The following is a 19449-nucleotide window of genomic DNA, read 5'->3' as shown; positions in this document are numbered from 1 at the left end:
TGTGATCTCCAACCCCCATCAAATTTCTTCTTATAATCTCTTGTTGTGAGATCAATGGCCAAGATTAAAACATAATCGATGGCTAAAACTAACTACAACTCGATCCATGTCTTCTTCTAGAAGATTCTCACCATGACTTAATTAATACCCTTTAATTAATCAGTTTCCCTAAGTTTAGACTTAGGCACCATTAAAAAACAGATTAATTATTTTAATTAAGTCATCTCTAGGTGTAATTTCCAGAAATGATTTCTGGGTTTTGGAGAATACATGTATTCTAGCCTCTCCACCAAATTTCGTGGCTAGAACACATTTGATGCTACACAAACTAACATGTGTTAACGTTTCTTCCAACGTTTATTCTTCTGCAGTTTTATTTGTGTAGGTTGCAGTGTGATTAATTCAATATTTGCTATAGCAAACAGTAAATAAATTGTTAAAATTTAATTTAACATTTAAGAGAATTATTTCCAGTCGCTGCAATAGGATTTGGGTGTCCGAATTTTCACGATAAGTAAATCCTGAATGCTGATACAGACAAACCCTGGCATCTTTAGTCTAGTCAAAATGGACTTTAGTAGCAATACATAATCTTCAAAATTATCTGGTCACCATATTGGCAGCATATATCAACAAGATACAAACCTGTCTGAAATGTGAACATCTGCTCAGGAAAAGAGCCCTTATACATACTCAGGCATATACTACCATACTCAGGAATAGCAATGCATACCAATACACTCAGATATCAGCAAACTCTGTCCTTTCAAGAGCTTATACAGTCATGTCCTAGGAGCAGTGTACACAGACTGTTCATTAGTTTCAACACTGACAATCCTAACCTCTGTTGCAACATGTCAAGCCAAACTCTAACTCAGCAATGCATCAACCTTAAGAGTAATATCTTCACAATATTATGCTTAGCAAAGATAACAGTATATGCTTATGAGCACTGTATGGTAGCTTCAGCAATGTTATGTTCCTCATAACCTCAGAAATACAAATCGACCTTTGCAGTATAATTCACGACACCGTACTGTCTTCTACTGCTTGGATGAGTACTGAAATATACCTAAATTCACGTCCTCTTATATTAGCTAGTCCTTTAAGTAGCAGTATGATCAGACCTTTAACGTCTTGTAACAGTACTTGTCACACCCTTCAATCACTGTGATTTGCAAAGGCTTAGAGTCTGGTCACACAGAGGTCCTTTTCTACAGCCTGAACAAATTTGAAATTGGTGCAAATGAGTGCCAGAGGATGTCACTGAACAGGGCTTAACCATGCCCTCAAACAGTCCTTAACTTCGTCCTTAATGCTGCTTTGAAAGGGCTGGAAAACACTCAGGAGCAAGCTCAATACTTCAGATATTCACTAGATAACTCCAGCCAACCCTTGCACAAATGATTCTAAAAGCATAAATTTCAACAAGTCAACTCACTGCTTCTGATGATGATATTCATTCTCTGCTACAAGACAGACTGAAAAACCGTTTGATCAAAACTCACCAGGGCAAGAGTCTTAAAGATCCACATGAAACAGATCCAACTACTCTGCAAACTTGTCCTAAGAAGAACTCCACATATCAGTGAGATCAGCTTCAGAAAATACTCCACCTGAAAGAGGCCTGAATATAAGGCAAAGATCTGCCACCAAAAATCCTTCAAATTACTGTGCCAATTAAGAGTTAAGACTAGGCTTAGACAGGCCTCAGAGATGGCCTTAAATCTGCTTCAGATAATTTGAATTTAAGCTTCAGGAAGCCAAAAAGAATTGCCTCAGACTATCTTGGATTAGGGATTAGAATCTCCAATGAAAGTTGCCTCAGAAAAAAAGGGCTTGGATAAGGCCTTAGGAGACTAAGCAAAGTTGCCTTCAGTCTAGGGAAGAGGAAACCCAATGAAAACTTGATGCTCAGAATACCTTGAAGACCTGGTCCGAATTACTCCCCAGTAAGCTACAGAAATCTCCCAAGAAAAAGGGGCCAAATAGGCCTCATAACGGAGTTTATCCAGCCATCAGATCACCATAAAATAGTCTGCAACAAGCCTCATGAATGATCACGGATTTTCCACAGCATTCATAACAACAAATGGATACATCAGCGAGGCACAATGATCTGTGTCAGGAAGGCCGAATTTAGGCTTCAGGATGTCTGTATTAGAGGGCTGAAATCCTGCAAGGAAAGGGGCCGAAAATGGTGCGGAGAAACCCTACTCAAACCCAATGATAACCATTCATCCAAAATGAAAAGATTAAACCCAAAGATTGGCCCTTAAACAGTCCATAGAACCCTGCTTGAGTCAGCAAAAAAACACAGAGATAATATGTCATGACTTGTTTTCAAAACTCAGCCTAGACTCCAGATGTGCATGGCAAAACAAGGCCTCAGAAATTGCAGATTTTTTTTGCAAATGATGCATGTTCAAGTTTGTGCTAATGGAGTTTGAATGAGCCCTTTTTATATTGATTGAAGGGACATCAATAGGGGCAGGGAAGGAGGTGACTTGATCAGTTGGAGGGAGCCGACTCCAAAAGTTCAAATTTAAAATTCAAATTTTGAGTATTTTTGGAGCCAAAATCACTCTTTTTGAGGCTGACTTAAACAATTAATTTCCCTTTGTCAAGGTACTCTTTGCAAGCAAATTTAATCTCCAAAAGAATTTAATTAAAACCTTCAATAATGTAGTATCGCCAATTTTGATTTTTTTATTCGAGGGGATTAAATGGAGTTTATTGGTGAGGCACTAAGCATAGCTCAATTTTGTAATTTGGGTGTTGGAGGCGTTTTTGGCGTATGGGACTTACGAGAAATATCAATGTTCCACCAAGTTTCGGAGATGAGGAGGCGAGGGAGCGGGGATACGTAGGAGCGACCTATGAAAAAGCTCCCCGCCAATTTTTAGGAAACGTGGGGGGACGTTGGGGTCTTAAAAACTTTAAATATAAAATATAAATCAAGGAATCATATAACTGAAACAAATTTAAAACGAAAAGCATGATGATTGATATCATTGTCATATAAATTATAATCATACATCATACATGTAATTTTGTAACTGTATAGTATAATTACTAGTCTACTAACTTATTAACAATGCACAATGAAAATAAATTATAAAATTATAAATGTTAAAAGTTTTAAACTTAAAACCATATTGGTGTTCCACTTCCAACTATGAACATTGAATAATATAAAGTCAAGTCTGATACATCAACAATAGTGTTCCGTTCAACGAAGGAGCAGATAGAAGGCTGCTTGGCGATGGTGACAATGTTCAGTTCAACGAAGGAGCAAACAAAAAATGAAATGTGAAATGAACATAATGTAAACCCTTCCCGGTCGGTCAACAAATATTAAAAATTATGATTTTTTGTTTCATAAAAAAAATTGCGAATTTTTTCTAGGGAAACGACCCCTCAAGACCCCTTTCGCCTAGGAAACGACCCCAATTGGAGGAAACGACCCCAAAAATGGAGGAAACGACCCCTTTCAAGTTTCCTCGCGTACCCTATTTTTTGGGAGCGTGGGGAAACGTCCCCCTCTCGTCTCCAAGTCCCCGGAGCGCGAGGGAGCTAGGAAATTCGACCCCTAGGTGAGGGGACGTGACCCCGTGGAACATTGAGAAATATAAATGGGACTTAGGAGAAATATAAATTATAACTCTAGTGGAATGTGGGGTCCACAAGAGAAGGAAATTCAACCCAATGGAGCAATTTGCACTAGTGTGAAGAGAGAGAGAAAGGAAGGGGTGCGAATTAGTGGAAGGTGGGGACCACCAAGGGAGAGACAGCCAACAATTATAAATAGAGCTTGCAGGTCTCCATTTGGTACTTTTGATAATTTAACAATTAAACGTTAGTTCTCTTGAGCCACTTAGCCAAGACAACCGTGGTGTTCAACACAAGGAATTCTGGAGCGGGAATTTGACCCTCATTTCAGAGAACTTCAAGTGTTGCCCTAATGAGGCAAATGGGGAGCTCAGTGAAGAGTTTCCATTGGGCACATTTATAGTGATTTCCTTTAGCTGGAGCAAGTTTCCCTTGGACGAAGAAGAGAAATTGTGGCTCTTGGGAGGGCCACCAAAAAGGGGAATTTGGGCCAGTGAATTAGCAGAGAATCCTTCGACAAAGAGGGATGGAGTTTCTTGTCAATTTGCAGGTTTGTTGGTGAGGCATTTGGGACCACTGAGTTGCTCCATTTTTTGGATTGTACAGGGGCTCACTGATCTCCCAACTGACCTCCCTGTTGGGCTAGAGACACCCGCTGATGCTGAAGCTCCCTCTGCCGCTAACAAGTGCTCCCTCTCTGACCTCTGCGCTGCTATAACAACTCCCTGGATCTCGCACTGTTGAACACCTCTCTGTGCCTTCCTGCATTGGTGCAACACTCCTGTGCCTCTCGCACTGCTGCAACCTGCTAGCTCTGCGCTGTCTCGGGACTGTTGCACTGTAGCTCTCTCTACCGCTCCATCCGCATCTGTCTCTACCCACCCAGCCAGTGCTGCTACTCCTCGTTAGGGCTCCCGTAGCAAGCTCTTATCCAAGAGGTTGGGTACCTCAAGGATCCTGCCCCTCATTACCTATAGTCTGCCTGACTACAACTCGATGTTTCCCCACTGCTATTCAAGTGGCGTGTGTGCACTCATGGTACAATCATCGTCTGTCAAAACTTCCTTTTCTGCCCGTGTTGGCGCTGCCTTAGTCTCAGAAGACTCTCCCTTACTCTTCTTCCTTGGGAACTGGGTTGCATAATGACCCATCTCCCCACAGTGGAAGCACTTGATCTTGGAGAGATCTTTCTTCTTCCGCTTCTCCTGCTTTCCCTCAGATGCTAGGGCTACATCCTCCTCCTCCTGTTGAACTTTGATCCCTTTGCTGCTGCTACCTGTCTTTGACTGCCATCTGATCTCTTCCTGGCGAGGAGCTGCCCACATCTCGTCCCACGGTAGGAGAGTTCCTCTGCCTAGGATACCCTGGACAAACACTTCCCAATCTTCTGAGACAACATTCAGGGCTGTCCTCATCATAAGCTCTTGATCCGGTGTTGCTCCTATAGCAGTCAACTGGTCTCAGATCTCATTCAGTCCTCCGAGGAAGGTGTCAATCGATTGACCCTTCTTCATCTGATACGACCTCATCTGGTTCTCGAGCAACATTCTTCTTTGCACAAAAGTATGCTGGTATAGGTTCTTGAGAGCCTCCACATCTCAACTGTTGTTTCCTTCTCGGCTATATGTGTTACCACATGATCGTTGACCCCGTCAAGGATAATGCACTTGGCCCTTGCCATTGCCTCTTCGTACTTGTCGTTATCATTGGGGTCGACTGGGATAGCTGTAACCTTCAAGGCGAAGTTCTTGACACGATTCTTGTCAAGCACTGATAAGATTTTGGCCTTCCAGATTGCGAAGTTCGATGCTTCGTCCAGTCTATCTTGGTCTCCTACCCCATGTAGTGCCATGACGCTTCTCTACTTCCCTCCTGGAAGTTCTCTGTTCGACTCCTCTAAGTCTCTACTTCTTGTTTGGAAGTTCTCTTCTGGACTCCCTCTAAGTCATGATTTCCCTCTTGGAAATACTTCTGCCGCTTATTGAGATGCCCCCTACTTTGATCGTCTTGTGCAACTACACTGTTGATCCGGGTTCCTCAGCTAGAAACCCTCGGTAACAACTCCTCTGGCCCTGCTCTGTCAGGTACTGTTCTGACTATAATACCTCACCAGCTCCACTATGCAATATTCTTGCAGCCTTCTAGACCCCAGCAACTACCTCTCTGTGAACTGCGTCAGCCCCTCTCTGCCTCATGCTGGCTTGCGTCACCCTAGATGGGTCTGTGTTAGCCCTCGGATGCCCTGCATCAGTCCTCTGGCCCTCTGCATCAGCGACACTGGCCTCTCTGAGGCTCTGTGCAGTTTCCGACTTCTTCTGCGTGGCTCTGGCTAGCTCTGCGTCACACTTCCTTGGCTTCTGCGCTGCTAGAAACAACTTCTGTCACCTCGGGACAACTGTTTTCTGCTGCTATTGCTCCGCTCGGCTGATGTCTTTTAGTCCTCCTGTCATTTGCAATCATGCTCTGATACCTTGTTGAAGTTTCTAATTTTCCTTAGTTAGAAACCCTTCATGTATTTTTTCTGATTTATTCCTACCTACTTGTTATTTTTTCTTTAACAAGTTATTTACAAAGTAAATACTAAAGATAAACACCAGTGCATGCTCAACATATTACGGATCAACAACTAAAAGAAACACACCACATGACACCATTATTTTTGGACCAATGTCCCCAGAAAAATCCAATGCGGGAAAACCGGTGCAACTATCTGAGGGTTTTCTTATTAAGCAATATTAGAGTACAATCTGGGCGCCGTAACTGGCCTACCTAACAAAGAATTTCCTTAGCAGCTATACCTCATAGTTTGAGAGAAATCTCCTCGCTGAAACATCGAAAAACCCTTATGGCAGCTCCTGAGCACAAAACTGCAACTGCAACCCTAGCGTTTGCCCAATCTGGATTGCTCAGCCCCTCTCTGTCTCACGCGGGCCCTGCGTCAGCCCCAGGAGGCCCTGCATTAGCTCTGGGAGCCTCTGCGTCAGCTATGCTAGCCCCTCTAGTGCTCTGCGAGCACTTGGCTGCCTCTTCATGGCCCTGCATGAGCCCTTGTTGGCTCTGTGTCACTCTCCTTCACTGTTGCGCTGCTCTCCCGACACAATCTCTGCCTTCTCTGTTCCTCTGTACTCAATGCCTTTTAGCTGCTCTCCCGATCACTGATTCTATCTCTCTTAGCAAACCTCGCTCTAGAGAATAGAATGACTGATCATCTGGTGTGCTCTCCAAGTGACCCTCAAGCCTCTTATACTTTTCTTGTTGACATCTCAACAGCCGAGATTAAGTCCCTAATCAACAACTAAGATTAGATATGGCTTGATCCATGTCTTTTGGACCACTTTAACACAGATTCATATTAATATACATTAATATTTTATTTTCCCTAAGTTTAGACTTAGGGCTCCATTAAAAAATATTATTTTTTTTAATATCTCCTGATCTGTTTAGAATCTGCCCAAACCCTTTCTGGGTATTGGAGATCTCATGTGCCCTAACCTCTCCACCAAATTTTGTGGCTAGAGCACATCCGATGCTACCCCAAATCAACATTCTTTGCCCGTGTAGGGGCTCACTAGGCATTGTTATGTAATCACTTGGGCAAGGAGAGTCTATAGTCTGGCTACAGAGGAATAAGCAAAAATTTGGGAAGGATATTTTCTAGGAGATATTTGGAGCATTTTGTAGTAGATTTCATCTACAGCCTGTTTTGCTAGCCAGTTAGAGGTCCACACAGAAATTGGGGTCTCTGGGGCATGTTGGACTCAACCCAAACCGTTTTTGGGTTTTTGTGGGTTTTATGAGAGGAGGCTAGGATTAATTTTGCAGAATTTTCTGAGCACTCCTAAGAGCAGAATTCCTAGTTGCATTCAGCAGTCAACAATAGAAATTATTGGAGGAGAATATAGTTATTTCGGGGACCATTTCCACCACTTGGGTTTGCGAGATATTTCTAGGTTTTGTTGAGCTGGTGGAGTAGTGCCTGTGGCTAATTTCTCAGAATTTTTGGAGCAGTTTGGAAGGCTAAATCAATAGTTCCTTTCCAGGGGTGGACACAGATTTGGTAGTAGAGTGATTTCCAGCATTTGGGTACCATTATATTCACCTGAAATCTTGCCTTGCATGCTGTAGCAAGCCCAGGTTATTCTGTTCCTACTCATTGTACTCCATCTGATTAATTTAATAAAAAGGCTCAACATTTTGGGTGTTATTTTTGGCACAATCTGTTATTTCTGCATGTGTGTACTATTTTTATTGCATGTTATGATTTCACTACTGTTATCAGTTATCACTTAATATTTCCATTAGGAATATTACAAATAATAACCCTTTTTTGCCTCATGATTTGATCAAATATTTAGCCAATCGTTAAGCTGCCACATCACCTCATTTTGGGGGCTTCTTGACCATGGAATGGGGATCCAACTTTGACAAAGCATATCTCCTCAACTGTGAGGAGTTATGGAACATGCCACCTACGGTTGGTATCAGCACAACGAGGAGAATCAAATGAAGATGGTCTTGTAAGCATAAATACTGATCATCTCACCCAAACTCTTCATCAAATGCGGGACATTATTGCCACAATGTATGAGCTCTTCATCCTTCCCAGGTTTCTTGACCAGTGGAGCTTCCAATCAAGGCAATCCATAGACAAATATTAAGAGTGTTCAAGGACGACATTGGCATCAATGACAACACCATTCAACAGATCCCTAGTATTTGAATACTGTTATAGGTGATTTAGGGAAGCCTCCCTTGTGATTTAAATCCCACTAAAGAGCAGGAGGAAGGTAGCTGAGGTGACAGTGGCAACCCTTCCTCATTGTTGCCATAAGGTCTGGCCCCTCGCCCAGTGAGGTGTTGCACTGATTTTGCTATATTTTGCGGCAACAGGCCCAATTTTGATCTTCTTGACTTAATATCATCTTTCATGCCTGTCTAATACTGTAGTTTATTTCCAGATTAAAGTTGTTTATATGATCACATCTTTAGGTTACTCTAAATTTGGTTAGCACATTTAGATGGATGGGTGAATGAAATTCAACCATTGATATATATTGTTAGAAGTTTAGATAAAAATGTTCCACTTTGCATCTATCACTTATCAATGTGTTCCTGTCTTTCTTTCTCTATTTTTCGTTTCTATTTATAATGGAGTTGTATTATACATTCTCATGGCCCATATTGTGCTTTTATCTGTCTATGGTCCTGTTGGGCTTGTCTGGTCAATTGTTGACATTGATATTAATATTAATATTAATTGAAATCAACATAACTTGGAAATTTTAGTCAAGGCTGTGAAAACTTTCTTGTACTTTCTTGGTTTTGCTTTTTATTGGTGTCCAGTTTTTGTTAGGTTGGGTTGTGCTGAATGATAGTTTGGGCTGATGTTTTAGCTGTAAGAAAAAATATGTACTCTGTTCTTATTCCTAATTTGTTGCTTTTCTTTCATGAAGGTGGCGAAAAATATCGTTGACAATAGCCGGGGAAAAAAGAACTTGATAAAATCAGGATGGGGTGATGAAAATATACTGGAGCAAGATGTTGTAAACTTGCATTATGATGAGAATATTTACCTCAACTACACAGAACGAACACGCCAGAATTTGGTTTGGAGTTTGGCACACTTTAGCATAGTAATTGAATCATTTTCATTTTCAATTATTAATTATATATTCTGGAACATAAGTTTTTGACTTCTTTTGTTGCAGAAAGTTCTCAATGAAGATGTGATTGATTATGATGTCCTTGAAGATTTGATCAGACACATTGATGAATACTATGAGCGTGGAGCAATACTTGTCTTTTTGCCAGTAAGTTTTAGTTAGTGAATTGTTATAACTTTTTATAAATTGAAATTGAATTATTGGTCCATGTAATCTGGTAGAATAATAAATACCAAGTATATTTGCTAAATATTCTGTCTTTGGATAGACTACTTTAAGAGGAAATAAGGAAATAGTCAAGGAATGCATTTACATTTTATCTTTCTTAGTGTTCCTTTTTCTAATTACAGATACACTATTAATAATAATTACCAAATATTTGTTGAAAGAAAGGGTTGTGTATGCTTGATACATTTGGCCTCTTCAGCCAATGTTTTTGGGTGCACTTTGGGATAGGAAAAAGTAGGTTGAGCGATAATGTTAGGGAAACTATGTTACTATAATGTTAGCCATAGGCATCTTGCCCTGATAATCTAACGGACAAATCTCATGTACTTTCAAGTTTTATAGCTGTGAGATATGATGTATGCCCTTTTGTGATATTTTAAATCAACAACTGAAAGGTGAAATACATAAGCAATCTTTCATTATTGGTTGGTTGCTTTTTATCCTATACATTTTAGTTATTATAAGTGCAGGTTTCCTTCACTATATATGTTTCTTCCTTTGTAAGGAGGGAATATTTATGTTTTTTAAATAGCTTTTCTGATAAACCTGCGTCTATATTACAAGGGAAACAATAAAGTAAATCATGACAGAAGCTTTACATTGCTGCACCTCCCCTTCTAACCCAGGCTGGAGGGCCATGCATTTCTGATTGTTCAACAATTCGATGGCAAACTATACATGGCAAGGGGAGAAAACTTGGCAATATTCTGGTTTGCCGGGTTGTATACAAAATGATGCAATCCATTTTATAGAACTTTCACTGTATACTTCCAAAGCAAGCTTACATCTTATGGACAAAAGAAATGAAGTATGCAGTTTGTTATTGGTCTTTTAAGGAGTACATATTGAAAGGACCTATGTCATAAAATAGAAGTAAGTAGGTTGTCTTATAGGTTTCGTATTGCCTATCATTCGAATTTTAATGCCACATTTTGTAGGGTATGGCTGAAATTCAAATATTATTGGATCGGTTAGCTGTTTCACACCAGTTTCGTGGTGCAGCATCAGAATGGCTTCTGCCATTGTATTCATCCATTGCTCCAACTGAACAGCGGAAGGTTTTTCTGAGTCCACCAGAAAATATACGCAAGGTATAACATAAATGTTTTATCTGATGCTTAGAAGTGAAAATATGAATTGCAATGAGAGTTAGTTCTCAGGCTGGAGATCACCTCAATTTATAGTAGTTCTTAGGCTGGAGATTAGCTTAATTCATATTATAGATTCCTGAAGTTGATACATAACCCATGATCTAATGGAAGTTGGAATACCATGCTGACTTGTGTATATAAAGTTCATCCATGGTTATGGATCTCCCAGTATGTGTTCAGCTTGAATATGTTTGTTCAGCTTGAATATGTTTGTATTATGAACTTGTATGCCATATTGGTCGTGTCTTATTTCTGCACAAAGAAGATATACTTTTCAGATTTTAGGGTGAGATCCATCATGCAGTGCTAATATGAATTTTACATGCTTGCAGATTGTGGTAGCCACCAATATTGCAGAGACGAGCATAACTATTGATGATGTTGTTTATGTTATTGACTGTGGCAAGCACAAAGAAAATCACTACAATCCACAAAGGGTACAGTAGTTCTGTCTAGACGTGTTTAATACTGTAATTGTGTGAAAGATTCTGCCTTTTAAGCATGTATTTGATACTTATTTGGATGAACAAGCTGATACATTAGTCCTTTCATTGTGCAAGATTGTGGACTGTAATGCTTCTTACTTCTTGAGCTATCTGTGTTGAACTCTGTTCTAAATTATTGCTGGATAGGACTTTTTGAATTTTTCCCTGTTGAAGTTCATCATTACACAGAGTGCACAGACATTTACACATACAATGTGTAAGCATTTGTTTAACTTTTTGTAGCTGCTAATGTCCTTGTTTCATTTATCTTCAGAGAATGTCAAGCATGGTCGAAGTGTGGATATCACAAGCAAATGCTAAACAGCGACGCGGCAGAGCAGGGCGTGTCAAACCTGGAGTTTGCTTTTGTCTTTATACCAAGTATCGCTATGAGAGACTGTTACGCCCTTTTCAGGTGTTGCACATTTTTTGGGAGGAGGATTAGGGTTAAAACATTTCTATTTTATTTTTGAGTTCATTGCTCTTTTCGTTAATATTGAAGTCTTTCTGCAAGAGCTGCAAGCATGTACTGAATCAAAAGCCATGGTGTTTGCAACTGATCACAGGTTCCTGAGATGCTCCGTGTGCCATTAGTGGAACTGTGCTTGCAGATCAAATCTCTGTCCTTAGGAGATGTGGGCTCCGTTCTTGGAAAGGTTCAATCTGGTCCTTATTCATTATTATGCAAATAAGGTTGCAAAAGAGAAATGCTTATTGACACATTAGATCATTCCTATTATGCATATCTTCTCCAGGCAATATCTCTGATTGTCGTTCTGAATATGTTATGTTTTGTAATATCAATTTAGGAACTATCTCAGTACTTAGGTCAAGGCATGTACTGATATTTCTTGATATGCCTATGCTTGTCCTTCATATTGTTTATCCTTTTTTTTTGCAGGCTATGGAACCTCCAAGAGAGGAATCTGTGCGCTCTGCGATAGCTACATTATATGAGGTAGCTGTATGCTATTTTGTATTTTTCCATCCATGATAGAGGTTCTACAATGAAAACGAACACATGTGAAATGTAAAAGCAGAAAATGGTCACAATGATTTTATGTTCTCTGTTTTTTTGTTTAATTATTCCTTTTGTGAATCAGTAAATTGCTGTCTACCTATGCTTATGGTCCTATATATAGGACCAGAAGAATAGGTAGACAGCAATTCACAAAAGGAATAATAAAAAATAAATTGATATATATGTATATATTGTTGATTTTTGTGTAGGATCGGGAGTATTCCTGCATGCCAAGAGGCCTCCTAAGTTGGCCTAGAAGGATTATGGAAATTAAAATTAAAATTTTATTTTCTAGCCACCATGTAGGCTCAAAATGGTCAAGTTGGTCCCACCATGAAAGGGTGTTTCCCTTGGTCAAAATTCACCCCATTTGACAAGTATACACAATGTGACATCTTCATTTGACCACTCGATCATCTCATCTTCTCTTCTAAGCAGCCACACGTGGGAGCAGAAAGAGACTGAATTTCCTCAGATTTGACCGAGTTTAAAGTTTGACCAAGTTGACCATTGACTGCAGTATGGATCTGACTGCAAACCTTTTACCATAGACCAAAGTTGACCACAGACCTTTGACTGCAGATCTGAGTGACCACAGGTCGAATTTTTGACTGTTGACCAGCATTGACTCCTGTATCTTTGGCTGGGTTGACCAGCAACTAATGGCTGGAATTTTGACCAGGTTTGACTGGTATTTAGACTTGGATTTTGGCACATATTTCTAGACCATTTTGGAATTGTAAACCTTGCTGAAGAATAATTTCTCCGAGAAGAAAAATTGCTGGGTTTTCTCCCATGCTTGGGTTTACCAGGGTAAACTTGTCTCTATTGTGAATGGGTGCCTCTTTATAATCTTACCGTTTTTGCTGTATCACTATTGAGATTTTCTGTGTATAATAATTGCTCAATGATGTTAGTGGCATAAAGATAAAATTGTTAAAGATCATTAGGTGGTAATTTTCAGATCAGAAAATTGTTTTCTACTGTTCATCTTGTTGAAAACTCAACATGGTATCAGAGCTTGTTAAAGAGCAGTCATTGAAGTCAGCATAAGAGACGAGTGTGATGGACTTCACTTTGTGAATATTAGCCCTAGAAGGAGAACCACAGCCGAAGAAGAGAAGGATATCTATCTAAGAAAGTCGAGTTTGGAAGACTAGGTGTTCTAGAGGAGCCAAGTTCTATCTGTCTGAGGAAGGTCGAGTTTTGTGAGTTGTGAAGGGTTAATTTAGAAGGCCGAAAGGACTATTTGTCTAAAGAAGAATGAGCTGCAAGTGCGGAGGGTTTGTTTTGTGGTGGAACAGCAGCCAAAGGGCATCTAGGGCTGGCCGCAGTCATCCTATGATTTGTTTTGTTTAAGGAAAGAGATCTGTAGTCCTAAGAGCAGGGCTGAGTTGCCTCAAGGACAAGGACAAAACAGTCTGTGAGCAGTCTGAGAGGGCTGAATATCCTTAGGCCTATGGAAAGGCCTGCACAAAACTTTGGAAGAAGACCTAGGGTCCTTTGTGGGTATCGAGTGCTCTACAGCCAGTGGAAAGGTTGCTATAGCAGGCTGAGTAGGACAGCTAGATGAAGGGCTGAAGGAAGGGCTGAGAAGGGAAGTCTGTTAGGCAAAGGAAGGCGCTAACTGCCAGGTGATCAATGGTTATTATGATGAGGGAGCTGAGGAGTCTTTATTGATGTATTGGTCATGGAGTCTTTATGGTTGTGTGGTATGAGAGTTGGAAGACTTAGGGTTTGTAAACCCTAGAGAAGATTTGGAGGTTATAATTTGTATTTATGTCTTGGATGAGAAAGTCCTAGAGTTTGTGGAGTGAAACTCTAGAGGAAGACTTGGAGTGTTGCATGCAAGTGGAGTTTTCGTGATGCATATGGAATGACTTGGTGTTGATGCTAGCTTGTTGTTTAGCCTTTGGTGTGGCTAGATAGCTCAATGAGTCTGCAAGATGAAAAAACCTTAGCTCTTACAATTCATGCAAGAAATGGGAAATGAAAGCAACATGCATCTATAGCTGATGTTGAGGATGAGGATGAGCATCCACCTCAGAATAAAATATAGGAATCTGAGCTTGATGAGATTGCAGATGGACTTCATTGATTTCTGCAAGGAGGCAAAGATCAAGAGGGAGTTGACAATTTCCTACAACTAAGCAGTTTCCTTCTTAATCAAGAGATAAGCATTTCATCTTTTTCTCCCTTGATTGTTATTATTATTTTTATTCCTCAGTCAACCTCTTGTCCTTATATTTTTTGCTTGGTTATGATTGCTTCTTCCATGGCCTTGTGAATGAGGTTTGCATGTATATCATGAAGGCTGCCAAGGCAATGATTCTGGCAATAGATGGTAGCATCAGGGAGAACAAAGAAAAGTTTGTGGCAAGAGGATTCTCCTAGTAAGAGGGAGTGGACTACAATGACATTTTTGCTCTAGTCTCCAATGGATAGGTTCTTGTATGGCATAGACTCGGCAAGAGTGATTTGTGTTTGAGCGGGAGAAATTGTAAAGACATCTAGGACCGTCCCAGATGTTTGGAAGATGTAGTGCCCTAGTTTCGAATTACAACAACCATATAAATACTCATAAAATTTGAAAACAATCATGCATAAAACTGTAATCTGCACCTACCTGAACTGCTGGCTGATTTCCGATTCTGCTACCGAACTGGCGATCCTGAACTGCTGGCTGATTTGACCCAATTTCGAGATGGCCAATACCACCCAACCAGACAGAGCAACCTGGTTGCTCAATCCAGAAAGCTCTCCACAGAGGCTCTCTGTCCCTCCGTGCCCAGAACTCAGATCACTTAAAGCTCTTCCACTGATAAGTCTCTTCTCCTGGTTTCCTGCTGATGAATCTATACTTCTCTGGTTTTTTTTCCCCCCCTCTCCAGGTTCAGGCCTCCGCTATTTATTCCCTGGCCTGGCGGTGGCCGCCCTCCCACTTGCAGCCACCGCCTTCCATGCATTGAAGGCTCTCAGATATTTCTTCACTGACTTCTGCGTTCTGCAATAAGTACTCAGCTGGTTCGGACGCGCTTTTATTAATGGACTGGGGTGGCTCATAGGTAGGTTATTGCATAGAATATCATGAATCAATTTATGGACCTTAGCATATACACCTTTCGTATAATCTGTAAAGTTTTAATTTACATACTTTATAACATTCCTTTATATAAAGTCTCATTTATACTTTATAACATTATATATAAAGTTTTATTTATACTTTATCACATTTATACTTTATACAAAGTTAGATATATATATATACATACTTTATAAAATTCAATTACATGTTTTGTAATATTAATATATATATATTACATGGTTAAGTTATATATTTTATAAAGTTTAAACTTATATATGTTTTAAATTTAAATTATATATATATATAAACTTATCATACTTATAGTTTTTTAAATTTCCACATAATTGGTTTTATTATAGAGTTTAAAACTTTATAAGATAGATTAATTTAGCAGGGTTGTTACATACACTCCCCCTTCTGAAAACTTCGTCCCGAAGTTAGAGCTTTTAGGTTCAAGGTTTTAATGACCTTTTCTATCCAGGTCCCCAAGCTATTCAAACTCATCCTATCCTTCCTAATCTCTTCTGCTCCCATCCTATCCATCCTCTACTAGAGTATGCCATGGCGTCAATTTACTGATTTAACCATTCATAACACGAAGGTAACAGCGTCGGCTATACCGACCTGATTCCCAGTAGGCATCCGGCAGTCATCATCACACGTCTAGGGGAGCGTGACTCGCACAGTCCTCCCATGACTCCAGGTTTCGGAGGATAAACGGTGGGTAACACCTCCACCCCTCCAGTAGAATCAGGGCTACTACCCTATCATAGAATCACTTTGAGCTTTAACTGATCTGAGGTTCTGTCATCACGTGGCCATCTCGAAAATTGGATCAATTCTCTGCAATCATAGTCTATCTGCCTGTTTATCTGCAATCTTACACTTACCCATGTATTTGTAAAATGTGCATCAGTATATTCGAAATAACAGATGTATTATTTACATATGATACTACAACATAACATAATTTTGTCATTTTCTATGCATGTATTCTGACTTTTCTTTAGGATGTATTCACTTCATATCTTCCATTTCAGTTGCTCATCTTTGACATGCATAAAATAAAACAGATTTATATTGTTTTCAATTTCTACCAGAAGTAAAATCATTTAACGGCCTTAACTTTACTTCAACATTTATAATTTTAGTAAAATAATCACATATATTGTTTTGGTATCCATGTACCAGCAGGAATTTAAACACATATTATTTTGGTATCCATGTACCAGCAGGAATTTAAACATATAATATGCCACAAAGTTTCATGTTTATCACTAATCATTCAAATGTTTTGGGTCTCTGATAGTAGTGAAGTAGATATATACTAAACATAGTGTAAAGTTCTTCAAAATGGACATAAACTAGGGTATCTCTGACATATGTCCTCTGTATTCTCCCAAGTCGCTGATCCAGGACTATACTTGTCCCACTGGACCTTAACTTGGTCCACCAGGCGGTTCCTCAGCTGTCGAACTCTACGTTCCAGTATACGTAACGGTCGAACCATTACGGCTCCCTCGTCCGATACCTGCAATTCTTTCCACTGGATGTTATGAGATAGATCAGCTACATAATGTCTTAATACAGAAACATGAAATACATTATGAATTCTATGCAGGTGAGGTGGCAGGGCAAGACGATAGGCCACAGGTCCAACTCTTTCCACGACTTTAAACGGTCCTATAAATCGGGGTGACAGCTTTGTCCCTTTTCCGAATCGAATAGTACTTTTATTTGGCTTGATGCGGACGAAGACCTGGTCCCCTACTTCATACCTCCTATCAGTTCAGTGAGCATCAGCATAACTCTTTTGTCTATCCTGTGCTTCCTTTAATCGCTGTCTAATCTGTCTGACCTGCGCTTCCATTTCATGGATTAATTCTGGCCCTATTATTACTCGATCTTCTAACCTGTCCCAACTTAACGGTGTTCTGCACGGTCTGCCATATAAAGCTTCAAATGGAGGCATCCCAATCGAACTGTGGTAACTGTTGTTGTATGCGAATTCAACCAAGGGTAAATACTTTTCCCAGTGGGATTGCTGATCCATTACATACATTCGTAACATGTCTTCAAGTACTTGATTTACTCTTTCAGTTTGCCCATAAGTCTCAGGATGGTAAGCCGTGCTTAAATTTAGCTGAGTACCTAAGGCTGTCTGCATGCACGTCCAGAATCTGGAAGTGAATCGCGAATCTCTATCGGATATAATCTTCTTAGGTACTCCATGAAATCTGATAATTTCGTTTATGAATACTCGAGCCACGTCAGCAACATCATAAGTATCTCTTACCGGAATAAAATGGGCGCTTTTTGTTAATTTATCAACCACTACTAGAATGGCATTGTGTCTTTGAGAAGTAAGAGGTAGTCCAGTGATAAAATCCATAGAGATGGTCTCCCATTTAGACATAGGTATGTCGTGGGGTTGTAAGAGACCCGCTGGGTGACAATGATCTGCCTTTACTTGCTGACATTCCATACATTTTGCAACAAATTGAGCGATATCATGCTTCATGCCTGCCCAAAAGAAGAGTTTCTTGGTATCCGCATACATTTTCCCTACTCCAGGATGAGCACAATATACGGCTTTGTGAGCTTCCCTGAGGATGGTATCTCGAAGATCTTTATCATCAGGAATGTACATCCTTCCATGGAATCGCAAGATCCCATCGCTTTCTAATTCATAACCCTCGAACTTAGATTCTTTTGTCTTAATCCCCTCAAGACTTGCCCTCACCTTTAAATACCAACTGTCTTTTATAAGACGATCTAGTACTCGTTGTCTTAAGTCCACTTTAATGGGTATGAGAGAAAATATCCGGGGTCTCCTGCTTAAGGCATCGGCTACCACATTTTCTTTTCCCTTAATATATGATATTCCGAAGTCATATTCGCTTAGGAATTCACTCCATCGTCTTTGTCTGGCATTTAAATCTCTTTGGGTGAACAAATATTGTAGACTTTGATGGTCGCTTTTAAGTGTAAAATGTCGTCCCACCAGATAGTGTCTCCAGATCTTTAAAGCTAGCATTACAGCGGCCAATTCTAAATCGTGAGTAGCATAGAGTTCTTCATGAGGTTTTAGCTTTCTGGAAGCATAAGCTATCACTCCCATGTCCTGCATTAACACTGCACCCAGCCCTTGCTTGGATGCATCAGTACATACCGTAAAGTCTTTGCCCATATCAGGGACTCTTAGGATTGGTGCACTGGTGAGTAGTCTTTTGAGTTCAGAGAATGCATTATTACATTCCTCGGTCCACTCATACTTAACACCTTTACGCTGGAGGGTTGTGATTGGCTTTGCGATTTTGGAGAATCCCTCCACAAATCTCCGTTAATAACCTGCTAAGCCCATAAAGCTTCGTATCTCATGTGCATTTTTCAGTATTGGCCATTCCATGATCGCTTTTACCTTCTCAGGATCTACTGAAATCCCTTCACCTGATATGATGTGACCCAAATAATGAATCTTTTCCTGAAAGAAGGAACACTTGGACAATTTTCCATATAACTGACGTTCTCTAAGGCAGGACAATACTAACCGCAAATGCTCCTTATGCTCTTCTTCATTCTTGGAATAGATGAGAATATCATCTAAAAAGACTTGTACAAATTTATCAAGATACTGACGGAAAACACTGTTCATAAGATTCATGAATACGGCTGGTGCATTTGTTAACCCAAATGGTACCACAGTAAATTCATAGTGCCCAAAACGTGTCCGGAATGCTGTCTTAGAGATATCATTTTCAGAAATCCTTAGCTGATGATACCCTGATCGAAGATCAATTTTTGAAAAGACAGAAGCTCCTTTCATTTGATCGAAAAGGTCATCGATTCGCGTCATAGGGTATTGATTCTTTACTGTAGCTCGATTCAAGTCCCGATAGTCTATGCATAATCTTAAGGATCCATCTTTCTTCTTCACAAAAATTACAGGAGCGCCCCAAGGTGAGGTACTGGGCCGGATAAGCCCTGTATCGAGTAGTTCCTTCAACTGGATTTGTAATTCCTGAAGTTCTGGCGCTGTCATTCTATAAGGCGATTTTGAGATCGGTTGGGTACCTGGCTTTAATTCAATAGTGAGATCCAATTCTCTTACCGGGGGTAATCCAGGTAGTTCCTTTGGAAATACATCCGGGAACTCGGCTAACACCGGATATTGTTCTAAGGATGGTCCCTTTTCCTGGCTTAC

General features: G+C 40.1%; 1 protein-coding gene across 4 annotated transcripts in view; it reads left to right on the top strand.

Moving 5' to 3' along the window:
• LOC149179480 (RNA helicase family protein) overlaps positions 1 to 19449 on the top strand; it is a 450824-nt gene that overhangs the window by 225865 nt on the left and 205510 nt on the right. For all 4 annotated transcript variants that reach the window (XR_016258287.1, XM_089420680.1, XM_089420679.1 and 1 more), the window contains exons 19-25: positions 9066 to 9218; positions 9321 to 9422; positions 10442 to 10594; positions 10987 to 11091; positions 11414 to 11554; positions 11706 to 11795; positions 12041 to 12097. Coding sequence is in view for 3 of the 4 variants with exons in the window: in XM_089420680.1 (XP_089276806.1) it covers positions 9066 to 9218; positions 9321 to 9422; positions 10442 to 10594; positions 10987 to 11091; positions 11414 to 11554; positions 11706 to 11795; positions 12041 to 12097 (801 nt within the window). In the remaining variant the exon portion in view is untranslated. The remainder of the gene's footprint in view (positions 1 to 9065; positions 9219 to 9320; positions 9423 to 10441; positions 10595 to 10986; positions 11092 to 11413; positions 11555 to 11705; positions 11796 to 12040; positions 12098 to 19449) is intronic.

The sequence above is a fragment of the Pinus tabuliformis genome, chromosome 4_1 (genome assembly GCF_031772625.1).
Source record: "Pinus tabuliformis cultivar Carrire ecotype Pingquan chromosome 4_1, CPIR1, whole genome shotgun sequence".
In the NCBI taxonomy this organism is placed as follows: domain Eukaryota; kingdom Viridiplantae; phylum Streptophyta; class Pinopsida; order Pinales; family Pinaceae; genus Pinus; species Pinus tabuliformis.
This window is presented reverse-complemented; position numbering and strand designations above follow the sequence as displayed.